The sequence below is a fragment of the Eubalaena glacialis genome, chromosome 4 (genome assembly GCF_028564815.1).
Source record: "Eubalaena glacialis isolate mEubGla1 chromosome 4, mEubGla1.1.hap2.+ XY, whole genome shotgun sequence".
NCBI classification, from domain to species: domain Eukaryota; kingdom Metazoa; phylum Chordata; class Mammalia; order Artiodactyla; family Balaenidae; genus Eubalaena; species Eubalaena glacialis.
Window position 1 is genome coordinate 156,947,241 of NC_083719.1, and position 20,322 is coordinate 156,967,562.

At 38.6% G+C, this 20,322-nt stretch overlaps 1 protein-coding gene across 3 annotated transcripts in view; it reads left to right on the top strand.

The window, feature by feature from the left end:
* The window catches only part of LOC133091089 (transmembrane protein 41B-like), a 79,097-nt gene that overhangs the window by 53,733 nt on the left and 5,042 nt on the right, over window positions 1–20,322 (top strand). The window contains exons 3-4 of one of the 3 annotated variants that reach the window (XM_061189954.1): window positions 7,546–7,693; window positions 9,552–9,668. The exons of the other annotated variants lie outside the window; for them this stretch is intronic. Of the exons in view, the coding sequence (XP_061045937.1) occupies window positions 7,546–7,693; window positions 9,552–9,558 (155 nt within the window). The 3' untranslated portion in view covers window positions 9,559–9,668. Of the gene's footprint in view, window positions 1–7,545; window positions 7,694–9,551; window positions 9,669–20,322 lie in introns of those variants that run through there. 3 annotated transcript variants of the gene reach the window in all.

The following is a 20,322-nucleotide window of genomic DNA, read 5'->3' on the forward strand; positions in this document are numbered from 1 at the left end:
AATGTGTATGAATGGGAGAAAACCAAAGTTCTGGTTTGTTCGATCAAGGGGAGCCACACTCCTTTTACTTTTGCTGTGACAAACAAGTAAAGAGGTGTAAAATATCTGAAAAGAGCCTCTTAGGGTTTGGTAGAACGCTTAAGTGGGATGTAGAGAATATACAACAAAAAGAAAAGCAAGTGAGTACTGCTGGCAAACTTTTTCAAGGACAGCTAACAAAATAATAATAGTAGTAACAACAATAGTAAGATTGATTTTAAAAGACTTAAGAGTGGCATGGATTCCTAAGCACTCTACCTGTATTAACTCCACGCCACAGCTCTGTAAAATGGGTGAGGTTATTAAGAGGGGGTTGTTTTTCAAAGAGGAAGTGAAACACAAAGAAGTAACACTCCTGAAGTCCCACCACTAATAAGTGGTGGAGCTGGGGAAAAAAGATCCAGGCAAATTAATTTCAGAGTTAGTGCTCTTAACCAGTAGGTTATGTCCCACAGGTAATATTTGCACATTTTGAAATCACTTTACAAATACTATTTTTACCCCTAAAGTACACAGGGAATACCCAGGGAAATTGGCATTATAATTATTTTTATATCTTTGCCAATAATCTGTTAACTTTTGGCAGTTCAGTATCCTTCCCCAACTTCTTAAAAATTCAGCCTGCAATCCAAAACAATAAGGGCTAGTGAAAATAAATGTCTTGTAAATCCAGTTCAAGAGAGCAACAAAAACTAAGGCCCCCAAGGATGTAAAAGAGAAAGCAAAAGAAAAGAAGAGACAAGAAGCCCAAACCTTATGATTAAGCTGCATGTTGTTAGGTAAAGGGGCATTTAATTAATGCTTCTTTAATACCTTGTGCACAGAGGCATGGCTCTACAGAAGCCAAGGAGTCTCCCTTTCATCACTGATTCATGGTATGCTTCTGGCAGGGTCACTTCCTTCTTTGAGCCTCAAAGCTTTTCATCAAGACAGTGAGGGAATTGGAACAAGGTTAGCTCTCACAAGCCAGCTCTCATGTTCTCTCATGTTACCTGTGAGTCTAGGTAAGTGCCCAATGTCTTTAACATGACAGATTATATTTTTTCTTAACCATTTCTCTTCTCCTGATTTTTACGTAATTTCTAATACATAGTAGAATAGTAGAAAAGAAAAAATACCACACTGAAAAGTAACTGATACACTAACTTTCCATTCTCATTTCACTGCCAATTCAGCCAAAAGCCTTCTGTAGAATTCTGATGCAGACCATGAAAACACACTGTAAGTGTTCCAAAGTCTTTTCCATATTTGGTAGTCCTGTGATTTCCATTGGCAGAACTATCTTGGACTGTCATCTGAAAATCTATCAAAAAGAAATTAAGTAATAGGAATTCATATCAATGATATTGGAGAAAGAAATCCTTGAACTTATCTTACTGTGTGAACCTTCATCCATGTGCAAAATCAACAAGAAAGGTTAAACTTTAAAGGCAACATATTCCCATGAATAGAAGGGAGAACATAACACAAATAATATACAATGCTAACATTATGTACATACACATACATACAAGTGGTCTTGAAATATATTCCCAGATATTAATTAGATTAAAGTTTGGGGCAATAAAGCATTTTTTCTCGTAGAGAACATTATTCTTTAAGGCACATACAGACACACATATCTGCCCTGCTGGCCTCTCACAGTTTCAGCTGATTCCCGTCATGTCCCCAGTTCATTTCCCCATATACTTATTCTCGGATTAGTGATTTTTGAACAGGTGTTCATCTCTTTAGAAATACCTGTGCCATGACCGCAGAGTACTCAGATTTCTTTTTGGCATTTGGTGGCATATGATGGGGAAAGTGACGAGTTGTATGACAGGAGAGGTACAAGGTGAACCTTAGGGTAAGTAAGGCTTTATGCGTAGTTCTTAATCCCAAAAGGAAAAGAGAAGGATAGCAGTGAAAGTCATTGGAATAAAGGACCTCTCAGATGAATCAGCATTAGGATAATTCATTGGTTACCGACTGTCCAGTCATTTTAGGTTATAAAGTATTCCTGAGTGACTGCATCACTTTATGAAAGGATCTACCTAACTATAGCTTTCTTTTGCTGGAGTTAGTTTATATGGCAGTAATATGCATAGAGAATGGCAATTGTGAATTCCTGTCTTCCCCAAATTGAAGACACTCGTTAAGGTACAAGTTTCCCCAAGACTGCAAATGATTTATCCGTACTATACTGACTGAGACTGTGTCTTACCATTCTTGTTTGTTAAAGGAGATAACAAGGCTAACTTTGAGTAGAGTAATAGCAAGATACTTAGAAAATACTTTCAGGTTAAGTTTTGTATACAAAGTTCAGTGTTTACCCACCAAAAGGAAATCAGCTCATTTAGTATTGCAGGAAATGCCTTCATACTTTTTCATTGCCACTAAAGGAATTTAAAACACCTGTTGGATATATTCCCTCCTAGAATGCCATTTGTACACTTATTCCTAATAGGACCTGTTATTTTAAATGCAAACTCATATTAGAAGGCTCAGAATTGATACTCAGTATTTTTAGTGATCACATGGTTTAGGGTTCTCAGATTTGGGCTCAGACTTGCATTTCAAGCATTGCAATCTGGGCTTGTTAAACGATTTCCTTGCAACCAGGAAAAATTGTTTATCTGAATCTAAAGTCCAATTAAAGAAATGTGATAGTGGTGATAGTGGTTGACGAAGCAGACTAGCATAGCAGCTCGGGCAATTATGGACAGGTTACATTTAACCTCTCTGTGCCTCAGTGTCTTCCTCTGAAACTGAGTTTCTTCATCAATGGTGATAAATACTGGTACCAATCTGACAGAGTTATTGTAAGAAATGAAGGAGTTCACAAATTTCCTAAAGGCTTAATGTTTGGCTTGTCATTACTAAATGCTGGTAATTCTTAGTAAAACAATACCTCTATTATTTATTATATCAAAATAATAATGATAAGGGCCTGTTATTTTAGTAGTTCTATTTTTTGGTCATATAGTTTAGACTAACTCATATTGTTTAAATGTGAAAGCAAGAAGAAAAACAGTTTTGTTTTGTTTTTTTAACCTGGTCGAGGAACCCAAATCACCTAATTCAGAAATGTTTCTAACTTGGCATCTGCTTTGAATCTGTCACAGCCAGAGAAAGTTTATTGTCTCAGAAAGTGACAGCCTTGTATTTGTGTAGCATAAAAAAGAAGATACATGCTAGATAAGATACATACCCCTTATCATAGTCATGCCACATAGAGTGCAAAACTATTCCTGCTGGGTTCAAACATTGTGATCCAGAGCCTGCCATTGCCTATTATCAGGAGCAGGAAAGCGTAAGAACCATATGTGTTTGCCCTTAAGTTGGTCTACAACACAGATACTGTCAATCAGCCTCTGATAGTACCCTCCCCGTGGACAACCTTCTGTGCTCTTTTGAGCATGCTCAGATGGAGTCTACCATCAGTCTGGTGGGAGTTCACTTGGCTTCAAGTGTGTCCACATTGAAGGGTGAAATTAACAAATACTAACCAAATTTGTGGCTGTTCAAACTAGGAAAATAGTTAAAGAATCAGGACATGAAGAATCAGGCAAATACTCATTTGGCGTCAACCCAATAAAAAAGCTTCTTGGTGAGAAAAATGTTGCCAAAGATGAAAGCCCAGGATAGTGCTACTTTAGCCTAACCACAGTGTCAAAGCAAATAACACACATACAGACAAACGCAAAAGGAAGCCCTCTTCACACTAATGCCCCAAAGTCCTTTATGGGTCTTCAAATTGAGCAGATTAGGTAGGTTGATGGTTCTCCTTTACGGACTGGGTCCACCTAACAAGACTGCTTACTAACAGAATATCTCTGTTTTGTCATTTAATAGACATCCCAAACTTAATATACCTTGCAATCAAATACACACATAGTCACTCATGCTCTTCCTGTAGACTTTCCAAAACAGAAACGGGCAGCTCCATTCTTCCTGGTGCTCAGTTACAAAATGTGATTCATCTTTGACTTTTTTCTTTCCCTCTCCTTTCACATCCAATACAGAAGCAAAATGTGTCAGCCCTATCTTTGAGATAGAACCAGAATTTGACAATTTCTCGATTTTTCCACTATTACCACTCAGGATTAAGATTTCATTGTCTGTCATCTTAACTATTATCCCTCTGAAACGTGTCCTTAACACAGTGGCCGGAGAACCCTTTGAGAATCTAAGTCAGAAGAATTATGTGACTTCAGTGTCTTCCCCTTCATCATAGTTGAAGCTGAAGTTCTTAAAATGCTGGAAAGTAGCTACATGATTACCCTCCACATTATGTATTTGATCTCATCTCCTCCACCTCTACTCCTTGCTCACTCTTTTCCAAACACCTTATACTCTTTAGTCCTTGATGTTCAACAAGTATAGTAGGCAGACATTTTCACTTGCTGTTCCCTTTACCTGAATTGCTGTTCTCTTTAGTATCTACAGTACTCATCCACTCACTTTTATAGGTCTTTTCTCAAATATCACCGTCTCCATTATGAGGCCTTGCTTGGATTCCCTGTAATAACCTGCAGCCCCACTAATACACCCTACCTCCTTAGAAGCCTCCCTTCTGCTGTAGAATTTGTTGAATGAATGAATGGAGTGAGCTATATTTAATTTCCAAAAAAATAAACCAACCAGAAACACTTGTTTTTTTGTTTTTTTTTTTTTGTTTTAAATTTATTTATTTAATTATTTTTGGCTGCGTTGGGTCTTCGTTACTGCGCACGGGCTTTCTCTAGTTGCGGCGAGCAGGGGCCGCTTCTCGTTGCGGTGTGCAGGCTTCTCATTGCGGTGGCTTCTCTTGTTGCAGAGCACGGGCTCTAGGCGCACGGGGTTCAGTAGTTGTGGCACGTGGGCTCAGTAGTTGTGGCTCACGGGCTCTAGAGCACAGGCTCAGTATTTGTGGCGCACGGGCTTAGTTGCTTCGCGGCATATGGGATCTTCCCGGACCAGGGCTCGAACCCGTGTCCCCTGCATTGGCAAGTGGATTCCCAACCACTGCGCCACCAGGGAAGCCCTAAATACTTGTTGAGAGACGGGTTCAGGGTATAAAGAATAAAAGAAGTGTAAATTCAGGACTTACCATTCACCATCCATTCCCTCAGGGTTCTGCTATGGTGTATCTTTGAATAAAAAGCACAATTTGATAAGACTAATTAATAGCTTAAATTCGTTAGAATCCCAAACCTTTTACAGTAGAAATGTGATAAAAATTGTGTCAGAGATTCTCAACAAAATGTTAGCAAATTGAAGCCAAAAAAGTATAAAAACAATTACATACCATGACCAAACGGGATTTGTGTCAGGTATGTAAGGCTGGTTCAACATTTGAAAATTAATTAATATAATCCATCCAAGACAAAAAAAGGAATTAAAAAAACATATAAATACATGCGGAAGAAGCATTTGACAAAATCCAGTGTGTACTCATGAGAAAAACTCTCAGTAAACTAGGAATAGAGAGGGAGTTTCTTAACTTGATAAATACGATCTACAAAAAAACCAATAGCTAACATCATACTTACTGGAGAGAAACTCAATGCTTTCCCACTAAGATTAAGCACAAGGCAAGGATGTCCTCCTTTATTATAACTTTTCAATATTGTGCTGCAAGTCCTTGCTAATGCAATAAGGCAAGAAAAGGAAATAAAAGTGTACAGATTGAGAAGGAAGACATAAAGCTGTCTTTGTTCACAGATGACATGATCATCTATGTAGAAAATCTTAAAGAGTTGACCCAAAACTCCTGTAACTAATAAGTGATTATAGCAAGGTTGCAGGATCCAAGGTTAATATACAAAAGGCAATTGCTTTCCTATATACCAATAATGAACAAGTGGAATAGGTTAAAAAAAACCCCACACTATTTACATTAGCACTGCCAAAAATGTAATACTTCAGTATAAATCTAATAAAATAAGTACAACCTCTATAGGAGGAAAACTACAAAACCGTGATGAATGAAGTCAAAGAATAACTAAATAAATGGAGAGATATTGCATGTTCATGAATAGGAAGACTCGGTATTATCAAAATGTCAGTTCTTTCTGACTTAATCTATAGAAATTCAGTGCAATCCCAATCAAAATCCCAGCAAGTTATTTTATGGATATTGGCAAACTGATTCTAAAGTCCATAGAAGAGGCAAGAGACCCAGAATAGCTGTCACCTCACTGAAGAAGGACAAAGTTGAAGGAATGACACTACCCAGCTTGAAGACTTATTATGAAGGTGCAGTAATCAAGACAGGGTGGTATTGGTGAAAGAACAAATAGATCAATGGAACAGAATAAAGAGCCCCAAAATAGACCCACATAAATACAGTCAACTGATCTTTGGCAAAAGAACAAAGGCAATACAACGGAGCAAAGATAGTCTTTTCATCAAATAGTGCGGAAACACCTGGATGTCCATAGTAAAAAAAAAAAAAAAAAAAAAAATCTAGACACAGATTTTATATCCTTCATAAAAATTAACCCAAAATGAACCACAGACCTAAATGTAAAACACAAAACTGTAAAACTCCCAGAAGATAACATAGGAGAAAACCTAGATGACCTTGGGTATGGCAGTGACTTTTAAAATATAACACCAAAGGCACAATCCATGAAAGAAAGAATTGATAAGCTAGACTTCATTAAAATAGAAAATTTCTGCTCTGTGAAAATCACTATCAAGATAATGAAAAGAAAAGCCACAGAGTGGGAGAAAACATTTGTAAAAGACGCATCTTGTTAGGATAAAGTGGCAACTTGCAAGCTTCTTACATGTGCAACTGGTGTAATTTATTTTGGTATGTAGTGTGAGGTACAGACTTTAGTTTTCAATGGGTGTGTAGTTTTCTAGGCATCAATTTTTAAGATTATACCTTGACTTTATCACAATCAAACTTCCCAGACATACTTAGAACTATTTGTGGATATTCTTTTCTGTTTAATTTGTATATGTGTTCATTCATGTACTAATGCTACAATGTTTGAATTGTAGTGGCTTTATAATTAAGTTATATAGCTGCCTGCTAATTAACAGATACTCAACTTCTAATAAAGTTTATGACTTGTACCTGAATGCCTCCAGATTATGTTCTTCATTCAGACTCTTTACTATTCACTCAATATAAATTCAGAGCTGATATACATTAAAAACTGAACTAAGGTGGCTAACATGTTTTAGTTTTCATCTATATTCCTAGATTTAAAATATGAGAAAGTAATAGAATGCAACATTTTTAAAAACCTCTAATGACTCACATTTTCTATCTCTAATTAAAACAGAATACCCTGTGGAATATCTTTGCATCATTTACCCGGTTTCATTAATTCTGGCTGCTGAAGTTAATTTAAATTCACTCTGGTAAAATGAGAGCTCAGTATAAGCTTTTAGGATACTCATTGAGACTTACAAATAGTCATCTGCTAGGTGGTAAACAGTAAACAGTCTTGTTTATTGCAAATAATCTTAGCCAATAAATGTTATTTATGCTCCATTTAAGAATAAAGATGTTGTCCTTCCCTGCAGCAGCCATGACGAAAGGCAGAGTTGTCGAAAGGTCGCAAACGGGGGCACTCCATACGACCCCTCCGGGGGACAAGGTAGCGGGGCCGCAGGGTCCCTCGGCGCCAGGCAGCGGAGACCACCTGAAGGAGAAAGCCTGTGCAGAAGCTGGGTCAGCAAGAATGTCGCTTCTTATATTGGTGTCCATTTTCTTATCTGCAACTTTTGTTATGTTTTTGGTATATAAAAATTTTCCTCAGCTTAGTGAGTAAGTATACTGAAAGAAACGGAAAATGTCTAGACATTTATAGAGATGAACGTGCATTGAAAGTTCAACTAATTTAAGGAACAGAACTGGCATAATAATTGTATGTCAGCTCTCATGGCTTGTAGCAAGTTCATATTGACACTGTAATTTAAATACTTCTTTCCAAATATGTCTCTTGATTTTCTATGCAAGGTTCTCCTAGCACTGCTTCTCTAATTAAGGCATCTTTCTAATGACTATGTTGAAAACATAGCCACATTAATAAATTTATTGCATATTATTATTTAAAAAAAAAAAGAATAAAGATGTTAATCTGAGATCACAAAACGATATTTTTGTTAAAGCTAAAAGCAATTCTGCTTTAATTAGTTGCAAATGCAAATATTACCCAACTTCTTTCTCCTTCTTTGATAGTTGTATAGAAATAAAACTAAATATAAGAATGTAAGCCAAACCCACTACAAATGAAACTGCAGTACAGGCCCAGTATCTTCAGTGATTTCTTGATGATTTCTATGCTCAAACCTTCATTCTATCCTCTTTTCCTGAACAGAATTTTTTTTTTTTTTGGTTTTGAGTAACTTTTATTACACAAGGGATTCATATTCTTTATAGAGAAATCATGTAATCAAATAATCCAAAAATAGATTAAAAAGCAGCCATAATTCCACCTCTCAGATATATTATCACTGTATCTATTTTATAGTATAGCTTTCATATATATATTTTTAACATTTTTATTGGAGTATAATTGCTTTACAATGTTGTGTTAGTCTCTGCTGTATAACAGTGCCTCAGCTGTACGTATATATATATCTCCATATCCCCTCCTTTTTGCGTCTCCCTCCCGCCCTCCCTATCCCACCCCTCTAGGTGGTCACAAAGCACCGAGCTGATCTCCCTGTGCTATTTGGCTGCTTCCCACTAGCTATCTATTTTACATTTGGTAGGGTATATATGTCCATGCCACTCTCTCACTTCGTCCCAGCTTACCCTTCCCCCTCCCCATGTCCCTAAACAGAATTTTAAGAAGTTAGCCAAGATAAAATGAGAAACTGATTTAGACTTAGGTCCCAAATTTACAGCTTCAATGATTTAGGAAAATTCCTTGACAGCTATACTGAGCCTCAGTTTTCACATTTGTAAAAGGGTGAGGATTAAAAAAACTGATACTTCTGGAAATGCCTGTCATTCTGATTGGATATTTTTAAAATGTTAACTGAAATCTAAATGTATAAATTATAAAAAGAAGATGACAAAAAGGCCTATTATCATTTTATTAGCCAGATAAACCCTGGTGGTCCACTGATAGGAGAAGGGGCTTCTCTAAGTAGTCTTCTTCATCCTGATTTCTGGACACTCCCTTCTTTAATCTGCTTTTGGAGGCAGCGGGTGACATTTTGGCAAGTTTTATTCAATTTCTTTATGCCTTGATTTTAGGAAAGAAGAATAGTAGCTGGGCTGAGCTCTGCCAGGTCAGATAGAATTTTGGGGTATTCTCTTTCTCTCTCTTGTAGACAGCCACTGTCATTTGGTAAGCCATAAGCCTTCCTTTGCTTTGACTGTGGTTAGTGTGTTTGCTGGATTTCTAAAATATATTTTTAGTGTTTACTTGTTTAGATTGAAAAGATTGGGCTATATTTTTAAAAGTTTATCCCTTCATTTTGGAAGGCCTTTTAAGTTGTGATATTGCATGCAAGAGAGCTAACGGAATTCTGGACTCCATATTTTTGATTTTACCTTTTTTTTTTTTTTTTCTCAGACTTTGAACCAACAATGGCTAAGAATGAAAGGAACTCAGACCCAAATATTTTTTTCCCTTGTAAAGCACAGAGAATATGGGAAAAAATGAAATTGGGAAATTGTTTTGCTCCTCTTCCTCCTCCTTTTTGGTCAGTTACCTTAGTCGTCCACCTCACTTTGTATTTCTAGCCTGGCTTCAGAAAGACCTGAATTTGATGAACTACACACTGTTGGAGTAGTAGATTGCTAGAAGGAACCAAAATCCAGACAACCTTAAATGGCGGCTTCATGGAATATATTCAAGAAGGGTGGTTCAGCCAATTTCCTCACTTCCATTGTGAAAGGAGTTCCCTATTCCTAAGAAAATGGACCTATGTCTGACTGACACAGAAGATGGAGATTTATCCCAGTGCATTTATATATGTATATATATTAAAATTATATTTATATATATATAATGCTTAATGGAAATATCTCAGATGGTCTATTTTGTGTTTTTTCTATAATTTTACTTATAAAATTGTGACCATTTTTTAACTCAAAAGAGGAGAACCTTAAAAATTAATTAAAAAGACATTCTCAGTAGTCTAAGGTTCAGAGTGACTTGGCAGAGAAAATTGCTGAATGGTTAGATAACAGTGCTGGTATGCTTGGCTATTGTAACACTTTACATTTGAGTTTCTCTTCCTTGAAATTACAAGAACTATATGACTCAAGAGAAAGATTGATAATTAGGAATATTCTGCTTGCTTTTTATATAGCCTATTGAAGAACATTTTGATTAATTATTTGGAGGTCATAGGAAGGAACCTTCATGATCTAACTTTTGAACAGGTAGTGTTGCAACACAAAGCTATGACTTAAAATTAAAAAGGAAATTAGAAATGACTTATTTCTTTTGGCATCTCAATCCAGATATCTGTCAGTAAAATGAGTCACTTTTCAGTCAAATGGGTGGTCAGCAATATAATTTTTTATTGGGACGCTGAAAGACACCATTGCCAAACAGAGCATCTGCAGTGTTAACATTTATATTTGAGCATCTTTCGTTTTCCCAAGGGGTGCAGATGAGAAGAAGGAAGGCAGAGAAATGCACTTGAATAAAGCTTTTCAAGATGGATAGAACAGAGAGCATTCCCAGAGGCAGGTCAAGTTCAACCCAAGAACAACTCTCTCAGTGCTTTCACAACTAGTTAAAATACAAGACCAGTAGTAACTCAGCTCTCAAATCAGTGCTGAAATCAAGCAGAAGGTTGTTAATATTGATACGGTTAACATACATCAAATAGGATTACTGAATTTTCTGAATCCAAAAGTTCTCCACAGTGTTGACATTTCCTTACTGAACTCCCAGGATTGTTTGGTTTCAAAGGCTGTTGGGCTCAAGACGCATTTTATTTTAAATAATCCTTCATAAAAAGTTCAGCTTTCAGTCTAATATGATTGAAACCCAGCTTGAGTGTGTTTTATAATGCACTGAACTGGAAAGACTATGGGCATTGAATTATTCAAAACATGGTAGGCAAAGGAGTGATATGCGGGGAGGAGGTGATCAAAGAAATCAGTGAGACTTGATATGTCTTGTTATCTCATTTTATTTACCTTTTAGAACTCTTCCAAATATTAGAGGAAAGAAATCAATATCAATTTTCACCTGTCACGTTCCACACTTCAATTATTAATGAATGTCAAATTTGACCACAGTTTTCTGTACCACCTGCTCTGCAATAATATTTCTGAGCCTTTATTAAAAATGTAAAATTGTCATTGAATTTCCAAATATGATTCTGCAGTGGCTAATTCAGCTTGTTTTATTAATAAGCAAGTTCTGATGAGTAATACTAATTTAATACGCCTGCATGTAAGGTTAAAGTGTAAATTATTCCTGCCGAAGGTGATGAGATATGACTGCGACGTGGTGGTAGGGCACTCACCTTCCTGAACGAACCCTGCGAGCACACAGTTCTTGGGAGAAACCAGTACTTCATATAGTAGCAAATCTGATATTATTTTGCATGTCTCCTGTAGCAGTGGAATGCACACACACACACACACACACACACACATGATCATGGGTGAAAAGACACACATGTGCACCTTAGCTGCTTACATTAATTTCTGAATATAGTTCTCTGGAAAGAAAAAGCTTTACTGATGATTTGTATTTTTATAGTTTATTATTTTATCCATACTAAAACACTTCATGAAATCACTTCCTGTTTTGTTGTCCATGGAATCCTTTCAATTTTGAGATGCTAAATAGAAATCGAAATAATGATTATAGTCCTTGGCCATGAAAGACTAAGTTACAGAGAACCCGGTGACTGGAGGTCAGAGCTGCCACGGAATTATTCCCTGCTCCAGAGACCATTAGAATATCACTGTGTACCCACTTAAGGATAGAATGCTGCTGTTGAGAAACTAGCTATCTTTTATTTATACTAAAAGGAGAGAACAGTAGGGGACCTTGGCTGCGTGAGTGTATGAGACTTTCTCTGTTTTGTACAATAAGCCAAAAACTATACATGAAATAGCCTCGGGCCTTTTGTCTTTTGTACCCAGCTCTTTCCTGTATTGCTCCTGATCAATTACACTTAAATCAACAAGAGTTGCTTGAACATTTTGAGTTATGTTCCCCATACCCTGAAGCATTTTTAAAGGGTTACTGAGATAAAGCTATTTCCAAAAATACTCCCTCCAAATTTTTTCAGGGTGGCATCAATGAAAGTAACTTAGAGGAAAAAAACTCCACCTTGAGTTCCTGGCCTACCACTCTAAGGCCAGGCAAGCATAAACCTTCATAGCAAAACCTAAGTTTGCTCCCAGTTGAGAATTTGGTTTCCATGGTCTTATATAAAAAGTATATGGAGACTTTAATTCCCTATAAGCCCTTTCCAAAGAGTGACTACAGTTCATCATTCGTAAGAGATGATGAAAATTACAATTTTGTTGAATAGGTGGAATATATATTATATATAATATATATATTTATTTTTAATATATATATAAAATATATAAAGTTACTATTCAGAGTCCTAAAACATGGATTTTTCTTACTTACCAAGAATGAACAGTAACTTGATCTCTAAACACAATAAAGCACCTGGTCATAGCAGAATCATAACAAATATTTGATATCAGAATGAATTCACTGTTCAGGTGTAAAGAGGGAATACCTTCAGTTTTCCTCTTTCTTGTACCCCATTACTGCATCCTGGACAGAGGGGATTTTCTTGATTTTAATCTAAAGGAGAAATGTTCACTTTTGTTAAGATGGAAATTGACAACCTCAGTAGGCAGAGGCACTGTTTTTATTTGGCTGAATTCATGTTTCTAGAGATAATTCAAGGTGTAATAGGGTTTTCTCTGCCACTCCAAAATCTGAAAATGATAAGCATCTCACCAGAGTTTCAGGACGGCCCATTACCTATTCTGTGGAAAGGATATTCAAAATACCGTGCTTCATCAATGTCTTCTTTGACTTATTCATCAATGGACAACTACTGAGTTAAGACAGTGTCTTATCCTTGCTTCAAAAAAATAAAAAAACCCCACAAACACAAAAAAACTGTTAACGATGAAAACTTATTATGCCAGGCCTTAGTATGGCCTGATATGAAAATTTAGTTTCAGAGGCTTTTGTGAATATACCAAGGAAAGAGGACCTAGGTGTATCTTATTCCCACAGGCCGCCAATAAATATTTGCTAAACGGAGAAAAAATTAATATATAGTATAGGAGAGAACCTGACAGATCCTTAACATTATTGAGTGATAGCAATGCCCAAACTCATCTGTGATCAAACACTATGAAGTATCCTCCTAAGGATAAACTGATTACAAATAAGAAGTGAAAATTCAATTATGGAGATACTTTCAGTTTCAGCTCTGATATACAAAAAGCTTGGAAGTTGTCACTGTATCTTGTCCTTACAAGATAATGCTGTACAAAATGAAAATCAATGACTTTTCTCAGATGTGATTAATAAAACATGTAACTACGAAAGAATTTTAAAACTGTAATTATGTATGTGTATATATGTGTCTCTGAAAAATCTGTGTCAAAGAAAACTGAGGCTATCAGTAGAAACTCATTTAACTTCTATCTCTTCTTACCTTTATTTCCTCACAAACTTACCAGTATCCATCCAACTCGAAGGATACAAGTGATTTTTATATACTGTGCAAGGTTTTTTTCTAATTCATATGTCCATGTTTCCCCAGTTCTCTAAATTATTATCTACATCTTCAGGATCTCCTTTATCAGTTCCTTCATTTCAACATATAAGATATAAGTCCTTCTCATTCTAAAAAATTCTTTTTTGCTAATTATTTTCTCTTTTCATCCAAACTCCTTCAGAGCAGCCTACTCCCACTGTCTTCACTAGCCCCGCCTGGCCCCCACAGGCAGCCCTACACCCTCAATTTATTGCAATCTGGCTTTCTTGTCCACCACTTCACTGAACTGCTCTAAGGTCACTGGGGACCTAACTGCCCAAATCCAATGGACACTTACATTCTCTGAAGGATGACACTGTCATCTACTTCCTCCTTCTTGAAACTCTATCACCTCTCTCCTTCCCAGAATTCTTTCTCTGCTTATTACTTAAACGTTGTCAGTACTCACAATTCTCTGAAATCTCATCCATTTTCATGATTTTAATGACTGCTAAGTGCTGATGACATTCAAATTTTTATCTTTACATGTCTTCACGTGCATGTCCAGTTATCTACCAGTTTGTCTCCTGAATTCTACAGGTGCTTTAAAATTCAACATGTCCAGAACTAAAGTCTTTTCCCCAATTCAGTTCTTTATCCCCTATTTCCAAACTCAATGATACCACCACCCAACCTTAGTCACACAGATGGGGGTTCAGCCTCCGCCTCCTACTTCTTCCTTACTTCCCAAGGTCAAGTTTTGCTTGTAATTTCCTAAATAAAATTAGAACTTATTTCCTTCCTTCATCTACACCTTATTTCAGACCCCTTTCTATTACCTGGTCTAGAAGTTACCAAATTGCTGTTTGGTGGAACCAGTTGTTAGACACTTCTATTAAAAAAGAACTCTAGAGTCAAATAGCTTTGAGGATGGCTGTGTACCATACGCCTGCTGTGACGATCCAGAATGAACATTAGCCTACAGCAGCCCCGAGAAGCTGTACAGTAAAGAAACCTGATTACCTTTACTTAAGCTAGGTTCTCCCTTCTGCCAGCCTATAAACCTTTCAGTAGGGACAGGAGAGGAGGTGGCAGCGTGAAAGTCCCACTCGAAAATAAAAAACACTGCTCCTCAGAAGAGTGGGGCATAATTGTCTCCAGGCTTCTTCAAATTCCTCATCCATACTGACGTCAGTGGTCTAAAATGCCACCTGAACTTGTCCTTTCCATTCTTCGCTATTTTCTGAGGAAACCAGCTCCATGCACATGGATGGCTAAGACCCGCTCTCCTCCTCCTCGCTGCCTCCTTTAGGGGGCGCTTGCCACTGCCTGGTGACACTGCACTGATGCTCCAGAGCCTGTGCCTGTGGCTCCTTAACACACCCCTCGCACACTCACGGCTCTGGACTTCCGCTGTCCTCTCTGCCTTGAGTGTCCTTGCCCTTCACCGGCTGACTCACCAGTTTTTCACGAGTCCTTTAAGACTTAGCTTAGGGACTGCCTCTTTCGATGACTTTTCTTTGCCTCATAGCTCCCCCTCTTCTTCCACAAACACTGACGAAACGCCCTGAATATGCCCGTCACAGCATGTCACGCGCAGGACGAGACATCTGCTGTGCGTCTTCCCCTCTCACTCCACTGCTAAAGGGCCGACGCTACATCTTGCTCATTGTTTCGCTCCTCTAACACTCAATCCATGACTAACGAACTAACTAGTACTCTAGTAGTCCTCTTGGTAACAATCAGGCAGGAACTTCTAGAAGAAATCTGACACTCTAGCTTTTCTCTGATCTCACCTTTCAGTCTGATTGAACTACAGACTTATCTGTGCATGTTTTACCAGGGAGACATAATTTAATCCAGAGATGTGTCATCACATACTCTTACATACTCTGCCGTTTAAAAATTCTGCTCAGATGGGGAAGGAGACAGGTGTGCTTTCTGACAGCCCCACTGTTTTGCACTTCTACTGCTCACTGCTCACTGGCTGCTCTCTCGGTGCCTTCCTTAAACCCTTCTTCTCTTAACAAGGAAACAGGATAACAAAGTAATTAAGAGCCTGGGTTCTGCCTATCTGTGAAACAGAAACATAACCAAGGACGTAGAGAATAGACTGGTGGTTGCCAAGGGGGAGGGGGTGGGAGAGGGTTGGATTGGGAGTTTAGGATTAGCAGATGCAAACTGGTGTATATACAGGATGGATAAACAAAAAGGTCCTACATGGGACTTCCCTGGTGGTGCAGTGGTTAAGAATATGCTGGCCAATGCAGGGGACACGGGTTCGAGCCCTGGTCTGGGAAGATCCCACATGCTGCGGAGCAACTAAGCCCGTGCGCCACAACTACTGAGCCTGTGCTCTAGAGCCTGCGAGTCACAACTACTGAAGCCCGTGTGCCACAACTACTGAAGTCCATGCACCTAGAGCCCGTGCTCCGCAACAAGAGAAGCCACCACAATGAGAAGCCAGTGCACCGCAAAGAAGAGTAGCCCCCGCTCACCGCAACTAGAGAAAGCCCGCGTGTAGCAACGAAGACCCAATGCAGCCAAAAATAAAAAATTAAATAAATACATTTATTTAAAAAAGTGGATGTATTTAAAGAAAACCAAAAAGGTCCTACTGTATAGCACAGGGAACTATATTCAATATCCTGTGATAAACCATAATGGAAAAGAGTATGAAAAAGAATGTATATAAATGTATAACTGAGTCACTTTCCTGTACAGCAGTAATTAACACTGTAATTCTACTATACGTCAATAAAAAATAAAATTTAAAACAACTGCCATAAAAATAATCACATAAGGGGGACTTCCCTGGTGGTCCAGCGGTTAAGACTTCGCCTTCCAATGGAGGGGGTGAGGGTTCGATCCCTGGTCGGGGAGCTAAGATCCCACATGCCTTGCAGCCAAAAAACCAAAACATAAAACAGAAGCAATACTGTAACAAATTCAATAAAGACTTTAAAAATAGTCGACATCAAAAAAAATCTTTAAGGGCTTCCCTGGTGGCGCAGTGGTTGAGAGTCGGCCTGCCAATGCAGGGGACACGGGTTCGAGCCCTGGCCTGGGAAGATCCCATATGCCGCGGAGCAACTAAGCCCGTGAGCCACAATTGCTGAGCCTGCGCGTCTGGAGCCTGTGCTCCGCAACAAGAGAGGCCGCGATAGTGAGAGGCCCGCGCACCGCGATGAAGAGTGGCCCCCACTTGCCACAACTAGAGAAAGCCCTTGCACAGAAACGGAGACCCAACACAGCCAAAAATAAATAAATAAAAAATAAATAAAGCTACTTATTAATAAATAAATAAATTTATAAAAAAAAAATCTTTAAAAAACAATCACATAAATCAGAAACAAATGAAACATAATAAAGTCCATACATTAAAAAAAAAGAGCATGGGCTCTGGTCACATCCCAGCTTACCACTTACTTATAGCTGTGTAATTCTGGGTAACTCACATAATGTCTCCTCAGACTCCTCATCTATAAAATGGGGATGGTAATAGTTCCCTACCTCATAGTGTTGCTGTAATCCATAAACACAGTTAAGTGCCTTGGTAAATGTTTGATGCTCTCTGGTTATTGTGAATTAAAATATGTCAATGGCTTCTGGCCATATGATTCATAATAGTTTGACATTTAACCAAATGGTAAAACTATTCCATTTATCATTCCCATCTCTTTTTACCCCTTACCCTGTTGTGTTGTTTATGTTTTCTCCCACCACAGAGTGTTAGTTCCAGGAGAGTAAAGGCTTTATTTTGTTCACTGTTGAAAACAATAGCACCCAGAAAAGTACGGTACATATGAAGCCCTCAGTAAACACTAGCTGAATGAATGGTGCAAACTCTCACAAGGAAAAATACACCAAAACTTTCATTATAATAAAAAATTATAGGGAGGATTAACCAAGATGGCGGAGTAGAAGGACGTGCTCTCACTCCCTCTTGCGAGAGCACCAGAATCACAACTGGCTGCTGGACAATCATCGACAGGAAGACACTGGACTTCACCAAGGAGGATACCCCACGTCCAAGGACAGAGGAGAAGCCACAGTGAGACGGTAGGAGGGGCGCAATCAGAGTAAAATCAAATCCCATAACTGCTGGGTGGGTGACTCACAGACTGACGAGCACTTATACCACAGAAGTCCACCCACTGGAGTGAAAGTTCTGAGCCCCACGTCAGGCTTCCCAACCTGGGGGTCCGGCAACGGGAGGAGGAATTCATAGAGAATCAGACTTTGAAGCCTAGTGGGAATTGATTGCAGGACTTCGACAGGACTGGGGGAAACAGAGAACCCACTCTTGGAGGGCGTACACAAAATAGTGTGTGCATCGGGACCCAGGGGAAGGAGCAGTGACCCTGGGGGAGACTGAACCAGACATAACTGCTGGTGTTGGGGGGTCTCCTGCAGAGGCGGGGGCTGGCTCTGTTTCACCGTGGGGACAAGGACACTGGCAGCGGAGGTTCTGGGAAGTACTCCTTGGCGTGAGCCCTCCCAGAGTCTGCCATTAGCCCCACCAAAGAGCCCAGGTAGGCTCCAGTGTTGGGTTGCCTCAGGCAAAACAACCAACAGGGAGGGAACCCAGCCCCACCCAGCAACAGTCAAGTGGATTAAAGTTTTACAGAGCTCTGACCGCCACAGCAACAGTCAGCTCTACCCACCTCCAGAGCCTCCCATCAAGCCTCTTAGATAGCCTCAACCACCAGAGGGCAGACAGCAGAAGCAAGAAAAACTACAGTCCTGCAGCCTGTGGAAAAGAAACCACATTTACAGAAAGATAGACAAGATGAAAAGGCAGAGGGCTATATACCAGATGAAGGAACAAGATAAAACCCCAGAAAAACAACTAAATGAAGTGGAGATAGGCAACCTTCCAGAAAAAGAATTCAGAATAATGATAGTGAAGATGATCCAGGACCTTGGAATAAGAATGGAGGCAAAGATCGAGAAGATGCAAGAAATGATTAACAAAGACCTAGAAGAATTAAAGAACAAACAAACAGAGATGACCAATACAATAACTGAAATGAAAACTACACTAGAAGGAATCAATAGTAGAATAACTGAGGCAGAAGAACGGATAAGTGACCTGGAAGACAGAATGGTGGAATTCACTGCTGCGGAACAGACTAAAGAAAAAAGAATGAAAAGAATTGAAGACAGCCTAAGAGACCTCTGGGACAACATTAAACGCAACAACATTCGCATTATAGGGGTCCCAGAAGGAGAAGAGAGAGAGAAAGGACCAGAGAAAATATTTGAAGAGATTATAGTCGAAAACTTCCCTAACATGGGAAAGGAAATAGCCACCCAAGTCCAGGAAGCGCAGAGAGTCCCATACAGGATAAACCCAAGGAGAAGCACGCCGAGACACATAGTAATCAAAGTGGCAAAAATTAAAGACAAAGAAAAATTATTGAAAGCAGCAAGGGAAAAACGACAAATAACATACAAGGGAACTCCCATAAGGTTAACAGCTGATTTGTCAGCAGAAACTCTACAAGCCAGAAGGGAGTGGCATGATATACTTCAAGTGATGAAAGGGAAGAACCTACAACCAAGATTACTCTACCCAGCAAGGATCTCATTTAGATTTGATGGAGAAATCAAAAGCTTTACAGACAAGCAAAAGCTAAGAGAATTCAGCACCACCAAACCAGCTCTACAACAAATGCTAAAGGAACTTCTCTAAGTGGGAAACACAAGAGAAGAAAAGGACCTACAAAAACAAACCCAAAACAATTAAGAAAATGGTCATAGGAACATACATAGCGATAATTACCTTAAACGTGAATGGATTAAATGCTCCAGCCAAAAGACACAGGCTTGCTGAATGGATACAAAAACAAGACCCATATATATGCTGTCTACAAGAGACCCACTTCAGACCTAGGGACACATACAGACTGAAAGTGAGGGGATGGAAAAAGATATTCCATGCAAATGGAAATCAAAAGAAAGCTGGAGTAGCTATACTCATATCAGATAAAATAGACTTTTAAATAAAGAATGTTACAAGAGACAAGGAAGGACACTACATAATGATCAAGGGATCAATCCAAGAAGAAGATATAACAATTATAAATATATATGCACCCAACATAGGAGCACCTCATTACATAAGGCAATTGCTAACAGCTATAAAAGAGGAAATTGATAGTAACACAATAATAGTGGGGGACTTTAACACCTCACTTACACCAATGGACAGATCATCCAAAATGAAAATAAATAAGGAAACAGAAGCTTTAAATGACACAATAGACCAGATAGATTTAATTGATATTTATAGGACATTCCATCCAAAAACAGCAGATTACACGTTCTTCTCAAGTGCGCACGGAACATTCTCCAGGATAGATCACATCTTGGGTCACAAATCAAGCCTCAGTAAATTTAAGAGAATTGAAATCATATCAAGCATCTTTTCTGACCACAACGCTATGAGATTAGAAATGAATTACAGGGGAAAAAGCATAAAATACACAAACACATGGAGGCTAAACAATACGTTACTAAATAACCAAGAGATTACTGAAGAAATCAAAGAGGAAATCAAAAAATACCTAGAGACAAATGACAATGAACACACGACAACCCAAAACCTATGGGATGCTGCAAAAGCAG